The sequence below is a fragment of the Melanotaenia boesemani genome, chromosome 9 (genome assembly GCF_017639745.1).
Source record: "Melanotaenia boesemani isolate fMelBoe1 chromosome 9, fMelBoe1.pri, whole genome shotgun sequence".
In the NCBI taxonomy this organism is placed as follows: Eukaryota; Metazoa; Chordata; class Actinopteri; order Atheriniformes; family Melanotaeniidae; genus Melanotaenia; species Melanotaenia boesemani.
Genome location: NC_055690.1, coordinates 3378373 through 3391427, shown reverse-complemented (window position 1 = coordinate 3391427; position 13055 = coordinate 3378373). Strand labels below are relative to the sequence as shown.

Here is a 13055-nt window from a genome sequence, read left to right as displayed (position 1 = left end):
CTATCACAATGGGGCCCTACTATTAACCTGAGTAGGTATGTTATTGAGGAGCTACACAAAACGTACATGTTCTGTTAAACAATATATAAATCTCCTGTGTTAGTTTAATTAGGATCAGGTTCTTTTTTTTTGGTTTTGTTTTTTTGTTGTTGTTGTTTTTTTCTCCTGTCCAGCACGGTAGCAGCAAAATGATGGTCTGGCTGCTGTGTTGTGCAATACATATTGAATTTGTCAAGGGGAGCTTTATGGGTATGAGGGTTCTCTTGACAACGCAGCGTCTGAGTATATATATGCATATGTATATATAAATATATATATATATATGTGTGTGTGTGTGTGTATATATGAGTATGAGGGCTCAAATATGAGTGTGATCATGCAAATGCCATCATGCCTCCATGAGGCTAGAGACAGACTGAGGCGGCCCAGAGACCCGGGCGATCAGCAGCAGTACCAGAGCACGAATCCCAGCCACCCTGAAACCACCCAGAAGGTGGCAGAGGAAGGTCCCAGCCAGAGCCCCCTGCAATCACCGGGTACAGGCCCCAGCGGGCGAAGATTGGCATCCACAGACCCCGCCGGACAGCTGCCATCTAGGGTGGCTAGAGCGCAGGACCCAGGTCCCCAAGAGCCCAAAAGCTGCCCCCTCCACCATGATCACCGTCTGTATGAGCGTTAGCTATAAAATAGGAGCCCACCCTCGTCAAACATAATTGTAGGTGCAGTAATGTGTGTTTAAGGTGAAGATGTTCACAGTTCGTTAATTCATCATTTGTGTTAACTTAAAGTTCATTTTCTCATTTTGTTCCACAAGAAACACATTCATTTGCAGTCTTTTTAGTTTACCCTCAGTTTACCCTGCTCAGCTTCAGAATGCAAAGCAGTCTTCCTGGTGATGCTCTCCCATCTGCCTCCCAACCATCAGATGGATTTTCAAAATCTGTGAAGAGTAATTTTTCCTTTTGCATCTGAGAGTTAATGTCCGGGTGTCATCTGTCGTGGATATATATATATATATATATATATATATATATATATAATATACATATATATAAGCTGTCAGTTATGTGTGCACTGTAGTTGAAACTATGCATAAAAGGGTTAATTTGACTAAACCTGGCATGTTTTTCTCTTCCTGAAGCAAAGCTAAGCCGCCCCCTCAGATCTCCCCAAGCAAGTCCAGTGGAGGAGAGTTCTGCGTGGCGGCCATCTTCACCTCTTCTCATTCCTGGTTCATCATGAACCCCAACATGAAAAGAGAGAAAGGTAAGGCTCCTCCATTTGCAAATAATTAAAAATAAAAAGTTAAATCCTAAGGCTGACCTTCAGCACTCATCATTTTAATAAATTTTAAATCTTTTCGCCTCCTCACAGATCAGTCCAGACAATCAGTTGTCGACTCACTCTACATAATCAGTTGCTACGGTAACTTAGTGGAGCACGTCCTGGAACCTCGGCCAATCAGCACTGCACAGAAAATCAGCGATGACACACCTCTGGAGCTCAGCAGCTCTCCAAGGGCCTGCTGGACTTTAGCCAGGTAACACTGCTGACCAGCTCATCTCCAGGAATCAGGAATCCTGTCAGTCTGATGACTCATTTCTTCCTCTGGAGCAGGACTCCACAGTGGAACGAGTTGCAGCCACCATTCAGCTCCAGCCATCCCCTGGTGCTGGCCTCTGACCTGGTGCAGTACTATCAGTACCTTCTTGCTGGTAAGTACACAAACTCACATGTTCATGGAATATTTTGTAAATCCAAACGGATTTTACTAATTAGCTCTTTTGTTTGCAATAAGAGTATTATCTAAAAATGTAGGCCTTTGTGTTTTGGTTTACAGAAAGATGCATGTTTCTTCATGGTTAGTCGAGGCGTAGACCTCTGCTCCCTGCCGACTCTCCATGTTGACATGGTCTCTGGTCTCTTCTAGCTGCCTCGTGCTGAGAAGGAAACTCTCTAGCCATTTCCACCATTTACAATCATATCTTTTTCAGAGCTGCGCTGCACCTTGAGACAGCACCATGGCAACCACTCTGCTCTCCTGTTTCAGGACAAGCAAGCGTGATACTATGTGATGCCGCATTCAGACCAATTAGCTGACACCCTCATTTCCCTCTAATTCAATAACAAGTATAGAGCAGAAAGCACCGTAGGTCGCTGTCTCAGAGGCCATTTTGTAAAAGTGCATCATGCACACGGATGGCCACACACAGAATCAATCCACCCCATGGAGGAGGCTGGCGTTTCCAGCTCATTCCATAATTATAAACATACAAAATGTGTAATTAGTTCTTGTGGGTGCCTTAGGCCAAGTGGTAGCTGTGTTTACACTAATCTCTCTACTCATCTCTGTTCACTTCTGCACTGCTTCAGGTCTAACTGGTAGGATATTTTCTCAAATTAGTGCTAATGGTCTCTCCTAGTGTCAGAGCAATGAGAAGTGGTTGGACTGACGGGCTCGGGCGTCAGTTTTTTCCACCATTCTCTGCCAGCATGGGCAATGAAACTGGCTGCATAATGAGAAAGATTCATTGCATTAACATTTACATCCAATTAACAATAGCCAGATAGCTCTGCACTGGCTCTTTATTCTCTTAACCAACCAAGTGTGAAGCGATGCGAGGTCAAAAAGCTATAAACATAATTGTTCAACCCCCTACACACTTCTTGTGTTCTTGCCATTTACCCTTTGGGTCAGCATCCTGCACACCAACAACAACAACCGAGTTTCTGGAGTGCCACCTTCCATTTCTGTGCTTTGCACCCAGAGAGGGACTCTCAACATCCTGTTTCTCAGCATGTGTCCTCTTGCCAGCCCCCTCCTCCGCTGTTTCCTCCAGGGCTTGGCAGCACAGCCGAGAAGTGATCCAGGAGAACGAGTCCATTTGACCTTAGGATGAATTACAGCATGGCCGTGAGTTCCTCATCCAAGTGCCTCTTGCCAAGCATATAGATGAAGACATTGAAAAGAAATAGAAAAGACATAGTTCTTATTTGCAGAACAAATTATGCTATCTAGGTCTAATTTCCATTACCAAAACACAAAAGAATAAAAAGAGATTGCAACTCAGGGGAAAAATGAAGATTTTACAGTTAAATTTCCTCTTGAAAGTCGCTGCAAGACAAGAAGTGGCAGCACTTGATTGACAGGCCATGCTAGCTGGTCTCGTGGCTCTATATTGGATGACCCAGGCTGATTAAAAATGCAGTTTGCAAGGAAAGGAATAGGAAGGAGAGAGGAAGGGCCAGGGTCAGGCCAGACCGGAGCCTCCAGGTCGGGAAGATAAAAGACAGCAGTGGCGCCACTTCATGGTCACTATCTCCACCTGTCCATCTATAGCGGCTACTGGCAGCACTCAGCCCCGTGGAGGATGGAGAGGCACGGCACATCTTTGGAAAGATAAGAAAAAGAGAGACACACATTATACAGTATACTCACAAACAGGGATGATGCTGTACGGTGATCGGTTCGTCTAAAGGCAGCTTTTTAGAGTTTGGGGAATCCTCCATGGCTGAGTTTAAACCAGTAGGATTCACAACTTTATCCTCACAATTGCTGATAAATAAACCATCTCCTTTTCCCCCTCACTAAAGTTGTCTAAATTAGTTAGAATGAATTAATCCCTAAAACTCCAAGCCATTTTTTGCTATCTTTGGTCTTCCTGTTTTATTTTTGTGTAAAATTACACATAGAAGCTGAACCATTTTAATTATTTTCCAGCTGTGAGATTATGAGGATAAAATGATGTAAAATGAATGTATGAATAGATATAGCAACATAAAGGCCGACCAGAAGAAGAAAGCAGAATTTATTACTAACAGAACTTTGTAGAAATAACACACAGATCAACAGTGACCAAGTCTTTTCTAATCTGCATCATTCTCTCAAGTCTTGGCTTTCAGGAGAAAAAATATTGTTATTGAAACAAACACACAACAGAAACTATTTCCATGTTTCCACTTTTTCCTCATTTCCAGTTATTCCTGCTACTATTTACCTGCTACCCTCACTAAACCAACTCCAGCTCAGCTGCTTTGTGGCACCACCGTGCATCAGAAACGTCTTCTTGGCTTTATTCCAGCCATAGAGGAGCATTATTTTTCTTCTTTTCACACACACATAGAACTTTCTGCTCACTGGTTGATCTTTGGCTGCTCCTGATTGGACGTTACCGTCAATCTAAGCTCTCTGATTGGTGGAAAGTCTGACAGGAAGTGGCTTCATCATCATGTCCAGGTCTAAATAGAGGTCTCTTAGCAACATAGTAGTGATGGTGATGTTTTTATGATGAAATGTGATAAATAATGCTGTTATCATGGATCATTGTGGATTTACCAGGTAGAGTCTCTGAATAAAACTACATTTAGTGGCTGGATTGTAAACCTCCTGGACGGGATAGAAATGCTTGGAAAACTTCCCTAGATCACCTAAAGGCTAGCTATCCATCACATTTACCCCACAGAGCTACACACTAGCTTTTCTGAGACACTGATGATGACATTAGCAATCGGCAGCCTTCGATGATCCAGTGCAGAGGTTACTAACAAGTGAACTTCAGTCCGGATCCAGACTCGGACCCAGAACCTGTCCCATATGGGTGCTTTTATTTTAACTGGCTCAGCTTTCTTAGTCTTCACAGACGTGGTCTGGAAACACGCAGACCAGTTGCGTTTGAGTGAAGCTGCCGGCGGTAAACTCTGCAGCGCAGACAGACCACAGCTGAAGAGGCAGGTAACAAGGCGGTGGAAGGAGAAAGGAAGCAGCTAGGTAAGACAACGCCAGTGTTGCTAAGACTGCCTGTTAAGCAACTTTGGGCTCGTTTTTCTGTGAAGTCTCTAGCAAACATCGTCAGTCACAGGTTGCAGGTTTTTGCTTGTTTTCTTAAGTGTGGTTGCTTTTTGGGCTTGTCCTGCTGTTCTTATGAAGCCCTCCTGATTCTCTCCCAGCTGTCTACAAAAGGGCAAAAACCCATAGATGTGGAGTGGGAAACATGAACGCAGCAGTCCTTTTGTTCATGTAAAACCATCAACAGCCCCGTTTCCTTGGTTACCACTGCTAGCCGGACCGGCACACCCCTACACATGCACGCACAACTTCAGTTGACAGAGGGACAGTGACAATGCCTGCAAATAAATATGAAATGTGTAAAATATATATAATAAAGAGAAGGAAAGCAAGTGTATTGGAGGGTCATCATGCAGCCCCTTGAAAAACTTTGTTATCTGTGAGGCTGATGATGGACGTCAGTTTCACTGTCGCAAAACAACACGAGGAGTTTTTTTAGATTTTAGGTTTTACCCCAGGTCTCTTTGAGATGAGTCAGATATGTCTTATTTTAATTCAAGTTAAAAATTTAAGTTATTAAATGTTGTTACTGTACATACAGATTGTGTGTACATATACATATATATATATATATATATATATATATATATATATATATATATATATATATATATATATATATATGTGTGTGTGTGTGTGTGTGTGTGTGTGTGTGTGTGTATTAATCACCCTAAATAGCTTCTATCAGATCTCCCAGACCTTGACTCCAAAAGTTTTTTCTCTAACTGGACCTCTTTCTATTTTAGTTGAATACCCCTGATCTAGTGGATTTTTAACAATTAATAAACCACCAAAATAAATATTTTTTGTAGACATCTATCTCTCCATCAGCAGCATTTTTTCCTCCACCCTTCCTCTAAAAGAAACAAACAGTGACTATTTCTCCAGCATCTTTTCTGGCTCTCGTGAGCCTCTCCCCAGCCCTTCCCTCCCTCGCTGTCATATGATGTGCTAATTGTGGAGACTGACTGACTGGCTTGCTGGCCTGGCAGCTCTCTTGGGACTTTGAGGCCCATGACAGGCCAGCCACATTTGCCTCGTCAATAGATCTAATTGCTTTGAGAAAGGGGCCAGAGTGAAGGCTTTGGAGCATCAGGCGTTTGGTAAAGAGAAACCATGGCGCCATGACTGGGTCAGTAATCAAAGAGAGCGAGAGAAAGGATGGGGTAAGTGTAGTGCTGGCTGAATGCAGGAGCTGTCATTCAAATACGTCTTGAATGATATATAATGACTAAGCTATCTCAGTCTGTCAGTATGCCAGCACCTGTCTGCCAGAGTACCACTGGCTGGAAGAGGAAAGTGAGAAGAGAGACAGGTGGAGCAGTTGCAACCGAGCAAGTGAAAGAAAGAAGAAAACAAAAAGACAACTAAATGAATCTTAAGAGAAATACTAATAAAATAGATTAAGTTAGACAGACAACCTAGACAAGACAACTATCCTCTGTTGACTGCAGCCAGCTCTCCACATCTATCAGATTGTTAGCTTCTTATCTACCCCTGGAGATCGGCCCCTGGCCCCTGGCTCCCTGTCCCCGGGAGGTCGGGCTACATCAATACCTAGGCAGCCTTTGTTCTTGTTCTGACTCCTTGCTTCACTGCTCTGGCTAACAGGCCACTGGCTAGCGGCCTTCGACGCAGCAAAACACCCCTCTCTCCACAGTCAATAAAGACGTCTCTCTTCATCTGCAATACAGGAGAAGTTGGTTTTCTACGTATATGGGCATGCAAGCACATAATCCTCAGACCAAGAAAACAACAACAGTTTTAGGCAACAATGAATTTACTAACAGGACATGGTTACGGTGTTTGTACTTCGATAAAGGTTGTTAAGATTGTCTCTGAAATCAGCTTTCAGCAGATCGTTGTTGAGTCATGGCTACTGACTGCTGATGTCAGGTGATCTTTTTGTTTTCTTTATGTAGTTTTGGCTAATTTACCACTTCAACTCAGGCTAAGAAACTCCTCTCTGATTTTAAATGAACTGCACGGCTACAGCTGTGGTGCTTAACTTTGATCATTTAATGAAAATATAATATATAATCAATGCATTTCTTAAGTTTATGTGCCAATTAAAAATAGAATTATTTTATTTTATTTTATCTTTCTCCTGTGGTATAATTTGAAAGCATATTTTAAAGTTTAACTTTTTTTATTTTCATTTTCTAAATATTGTATTTAATAAACTAGGTTTCATAACATTTAGGTCACAATTGGTTATGGGTGGACGGACGGATGGATGGATGGATGGATGGATGGATGGATGGATGGATGGATGGATGGACGGATGGATGGACGGATGGACGGATGGACGGGTGGATGGATGGGTGGTTTTTGGGCTCCAGCTCGAAGAATGTATAAATAACGCATATTTGGAGCAACAAAGGCACCATAATTATGAAAAAATGTTAAAATCTCTCGTACAGTGTACGTATTGTAATGAAAAATATATTCCCATGATGCATTGCTTTGTTTTTGAAGAGCCCAGAAAGCAAAGGTCTGAGTTGCTGGTTGGTCATCAGGATGATGATGTACTGTACATGTGAAACTGCTGGTGTTGTCCCAGCAGCACATACAGACATATGGACATTGTCTCTTTGTTTGATCCATGAGGATGACCACTAGCTCCCCACAACGGAGCCTGGAGTTCTGGCCTTTCAAAGCCCCCCTGTTTCCACCCACTGGAAACTTGATCCAGCCAGTTCACCAAATGCTTCAGAACATCAATTATTAATTAGGGAACAGCTATTGGCCCCAAGGGTCATAGAGCAAGGAGAGAGAGAGAGAGAGAACGAGAGAGAGAAAGAGAGAGAACAAGGGAGAGAGAAAAAGAGACAGAGAGGGAGAGACATGGAGGAGGAAATCAGGGAGTCGTGATTTCGTTTAATAAGTAACACAACGCCAGCTTTGTTCTTCTCTCTTCCATTTTAGAGGGCACAAGAAACCCTCTCTGCCTCGCTCTCTCTCTCTCTTTCTCTCTCTCTCTCTCTCTCTCTCTCTCTCTCTCTCTCTCTCTCTCTCTCTCTCTCCCTCTCCCTCCCGCTTTCTCTCCCTGTCTCTCGCTCTCTCCCTCTCTCTTTCCCCTACATGGCAACTGTAGGTCATTAAAAGGTCATTTCCATCATATAATCAAAATTTAATGTCCAAATCCCGTCCTTGCCACTCCCGTGTGTTTTTATTTTTTAGATGCAGAGGTTTTTGACTAACTCTGCCCTTGAGTTTGTTCTTCCTCCACTTAAACATAGTGCACAGAATTTAATGTGAATTTAATTTCATTTATAACCACTTAAAGAAAAAAAGAAAGAAACAACAATTAATTGTCCATCTACAGAAAAACAGCTTGAATGAAAAATTTCAGTTTGGTTTTAGAGTACACTAAAGTAAAGTTACCTGTTTCCTGGCTCTGATGGTGGTCTGGTCTCTGTGTTGGCCATCTGACATCACTGACCACAACATCTTGGACATGTCAGGATCAATGGTGCAGCATTGGGCGGATTTAAATCAGACTTATCTGACACATTTTTGTTCGTTCCTGTAGATAATGTGTCGTCTACACATACCAGAGTTACCTATGGAGTTCCACAGGGTTCTAGACTGGGACCGTTTCATTTTCCTGTACAACTATATGACTTCGTTATCCAGATGACGCTTGCTTCTGTTTATCAGTAAAACAAACGGAACTGAAGTTACAAGCTTGGTTTAGACTCATTTAGGCCTGGATGATCACTTTCCACTTCTCAATTAACGCTAAACTGAGGTCGTTCTCCTTCTCCCAAAACTTTTACTTTATCTTTTATAAAATGGAAAAAATATAATTGAAATATTTAAAAAAAAAATGCAATGCAGTGAAAATAAAATAAATTAAAAAAAATTGTTATCAAATAAAATAAAAAAATAAAATGGGATGAGATGAGATAATTAAATAAAAACAAAAATTAAAAAAACAATAAATGAAATAATCTAAAAATATCCTGCTAAGCCTGAATATCTGTACTGTTAGGACCACAAAGACAAAGCCACTTTTCTTTTCTTGGCATTTTACCACCTATGAGGCAGAAAACTGCAAGACACGAACATCTAAGTCCAAGATCATCAGTTTTTGTAATATTAGTTTAAACATTTGATATTGTAAAGGGTAAATAGCCCAGACATGCACCTTTTAACTCTGCATAGGTTCTACAAAGTGCTTTACGCTCTGCTTCTATGAGGATACCAGGGATGATGGGAATCAGTGTCCTTTATTATAAAGAAAAACAAACCACTCTGCCCAGTGACTCACAGCCATTCATTCCATACTGCTTTTGTATCTGCTCTTTATGTATTATTCATCATTTAATTGTCTTAAAGTAATTTTTTAAGAGGATTATTAGGAAGAAAGGTCATCTTAGAAAGACACCTTCATCTCATTCTTTGTTTCCTGTTAGTGTGAGAATGCAGATGGAAGTGTTTTCTGTATTGAGCAGCTGCCCAGGCCTTCACATCTTCTTTATTTCAATTATTAATGCAGCGTGTGCTGTTGCAGAACAGCCAGGACTTATCATTGAAAGGGGACTGCAGCAGTGTGTCGGCTGGGGGGGTGATGTGATATTCACTACAGAGGTGTCAAACACCAAACTACCTCCATGAAGGGTGTCTGAACACCTGGTGCATGTGTGTAGAAAAAGACAGGAGTGCCTCCTGTACTCCAGATGTGGACTTGACAAGTTTATTAGCCATTCTTGTGTAAAACAAACCCCATCCCTGAGGTGGGAGACAGAGAGGACTGATTCAACACATTAGACCTCATTTTCCATGCCTGCTTATTCAAGCCTGCAGGATTCCCATCTGTCTCTCTGTCACTGTCTCTCTCTCTCTGTAACTCACAGCTTTTTCCTCTCACACAACCATACTCTTGCTTTTTCACACACACTGGCACGCAACCACATGCCTGTAGGAGAGATTGCCTAATATGAAATGAGAATTTTCCTATTCTTACCATCCCGTTCGGTTATTGAACGTCTTTATTTCATTGATACAACAGCTGCTTTTACACAAAGCACTTTGGATCCCATATGCATCGTGTAAACACCCCGGCTGATCCGTTCGTTCGGATAGACTTCTCAATCTGATCCAGAAGGCTGCTTTAAACATTTTTACAATCAGAAAACAACTAATATACAAAAAATCAACGCTCAGATTGATTAATAATGCAGGAGATGCAGAACACACAAATGAACTTAATGAAATTAAAACACAAGCTCTAAAATTTCCAGATTTGATTCAACAACACAGATAATATTCAGAGCAGGAAATAATTAACTTTCAAATAAATCAAAATAATTAAAATAGCAAATCTCTTATTGTAAATATGCCTTTGTTGTTTTTTGTAGAAAGAACTGAACTGAGTGGTGTGTTATAGAAAAGGACGTACAGGTTTATATGTCTGCCTGCTGCTGAACAGGAAAAGGTGAAAATATTGTAAATAAATGGGATAAATAAGCATGTATACACTGATTCAGAAGTTGTTTTTTTATATTTATAAGGGACCATGTACAATTTAAACTTAAATGTTGCCATTTGATGCATTGTACCAGAGGTAACCTTAGGCTAATGTACATCTGCAGTCATCTGGCAGCACAGAGCTGGACTGTGGTGGATACGTTTTAGTTAGAAACTCTGAAACAGTCGCATCTCAATGGTTGAAAGGCTCAAAACAAAAAGATAAGTATTCTTCTGAATTAGTCCACATATCACATGTGGAAGCGTTGTGATCGTATTGAAACTTTCCATCATGTACGCTGTTATGGCTGCCACTCACTTCACTGACCTGCGTATAAATGCCTGTTTGCTCTTTCCTGATTGGGATTGGCTGGAACGGACACACCTTCACCTCCTCCCTCCTGATTGGATAATTACTGGTCCAATCACTGCTCCTGCTGTCACCCACCATGAAGTTGAGGGCATCTGTTTGCACAGGCAGCCTGCCCTTGGCTTGCTTAACTTGGGTGACTTTGACCGTCTGCTTTAGTTGGTGGTATTTATGTGGTCAGATTAGTGTTTTCCATCAGTGTTAAAACTCTTTGGCTTTGTGTTCATTTTGCTGACTGATAATCATTTTTTTTTTGGTAAGACTTAAAGCCCTTTTGGCTTCTCTCTTTGTTGTATTTTGTTAGATTATAGTTAAAAGTTAGAATGTGTTGGGCTAGATTTTAGGTTTGTATTTTGAATATAGAATTTTTACTTAAATAAGCTTAGCTATTGGCGCTGCTTCATTTTTTATTACTACTGTAAAGTAGTACACCAGTTTTTCTGTTCACCTGTTTGGTTATTCCTGGTTTTGCTTTCAGCTGGCTGATTTTTAGCTGTTATATTGTATTTTTGCTTTAAGTAGCTTTGCTACCCCCAACACTTGTCATTTACCACCGTTTGTTTGTTCCTCACTTCCACTTGCAACAATAAAATCTGTTACTGTAGCTTCCTTCTTAAAATCTCTCCGCAGTCTCTTTTTTTCGTGTCGTCGTAAAATACAGAAGCAACTGATCAGTCACCGTCAGATTGAATATCTGATCAGATTATCATATTTATCACTGTTTCTCCTCTGTGAAGATTTTTGGTTCTGTTAGAATTTGGATCATACCGACCAGTTCAGTTTTTGTCCCGTAAAATCTTCCGCTGGTTGTAAGGTTTTCTTTTTTGTTTGTTTTTAAAATAAACCTTATTCAGTGTAACCAACAGTACGTATGTGTTTTAATCATGCTGATCCGAACAACCCGCCTATCCTGATTGCAATGAGATGTTGATCTGAATCAGTGATCAGATCAGACTCTTCTGTTTGTTTACATGAAGCATTTTTATGCTTTTTAGGTTTTTAACCCAAATACCTGCATCCATGTAAACGTCCTTTCTTTTCATTCGTTTAGAAACCATCCATAATGCAGCTGCTGCCACATCTGAAATTCTTGAGTGAAACGTTTTATTTTAGGGTTTTTCTGTTTTGTTGCTTTTTTTTCCTTCAGCGATGCCCCCAGGAAGCCCGTGTCCAATCACACGTCACGAGTCTTCAGACAGCCTGGCGTCGGACCACAGCGGCCAGGACGATGAGGAGTGGCTTTCTCAGGTAACACCTGTGACTTACACCAACATGTTTATTTAAGACAAGCTGCTGTTTTTCGGTTAGTCAGTGATGATACGTCCACGCGCTGACGTTTCTGAGGGGATGCTGTTACTGACATGATGAATACAAGTAAAACTTTTTTTTAAAATGAGCCATCATAGTGACTGGGACATGATGTGTTCCATACTTTTGGAAGATTTGCTGTTTATTGCTGATTAAAGTTTGATCTCCTCTCTGCAAAAGGAATATTTTCTGAAAGTTTTCTTCTGCTGAGATCAGCTGAACCTTTGAAACACAGCATTAAACCATTCTCAGCCTTTTGTTAGCTCAAGATGCTACTAGAGATTCAGCTATTTAAAAAGGTAATGGGCACCAGGACAGAGTTAATAGGGAGCTGGTTATTAAACAGGATTTAATCAGGTGTGTTTCTTCCATATCTGCAGGGTTTTGCTTTGTTCTGATGCTCCCATGTGAATAAATTGGATTATTTCCATTTTTGTGACATTAATACATCTAAATATTGACCTTATTTTATCATGGAGTTGTATTTTTTTACCTTTTTAACAAAACAAAATAGAGTTTATACCTGTTTTATTGCTTTGAATTATATCTAATTACAAACCCCACTCAGAATTAGCCCACATTGTTCAAGGTATTTCCTCAAGGTATGACAGATCCAGCACACTCACCCTGGTCTTTTCAGCTTGGCTAACCCTCATAGCACTCATCTCTGGTGTCGGCAGGTAACCCACTACATTTTCACCATCAATAATTCCAGTGCATACATAATTGATTGGCTAAAATGCAACCCACTTAGCTTGCAGAGTCTCTGGTTCGTATCTGCCATGATAGTTTGCCAGGAGCAAAACTATCCATTGCACTAACCTGTATTTCTGTGCCTTCCTGTCAAAGTAGCTGTAGTGATGCATTTGTCAGTTTCATGAGATGTAACTGTACAACTTTCATAACTTTCCAAGTACCAGAGATGATTTGTAAGTACCGTTGGTGGCATCTTTTAAACTCAGTGAAGAATAAACAGAGGCAGGTTGTTTTATTCCAGGGCCTTCAGAGTCTGTGGAGAGACCTGAAGGTCTTTAGATCGCCTTCAAAAATACTAAA

General features: G+C 41.0%; 1 protein-coding gene across 2 annotated transcripts in view; it reads left to right on the top strand.

The window, feature by feature from the left end:
* Positions 1 to 13055, top strand: part of bcas3 (BCAS3 microtubule associated cell migration factor) — a 446220-nt gene that overhangs the window by 142363 nt on the left and 290802 nt on the right. For both annotated transcript variants that reach the window (XM_041994763.1, XM_041994762.1), the window contains 4 exons: positions 1142 to 1266; positions 1375 to 1540; positions 1618 to 1715; positions 11839 to 11939. In XM_041994763.1, the coding sequence (XP_041850697.1) occupies positions 1142 to 1266; positions 1375 to 1540; positions 1618 to 1715; positions 11839 to 11939 (490 nt within the window). The remainder of the gene's footprint in view (positions 1 to 1141; positions 1267 to 1374; positions 1541 to 1617; positions 1716 to 11838; positions 11940 to 13055) is intronic.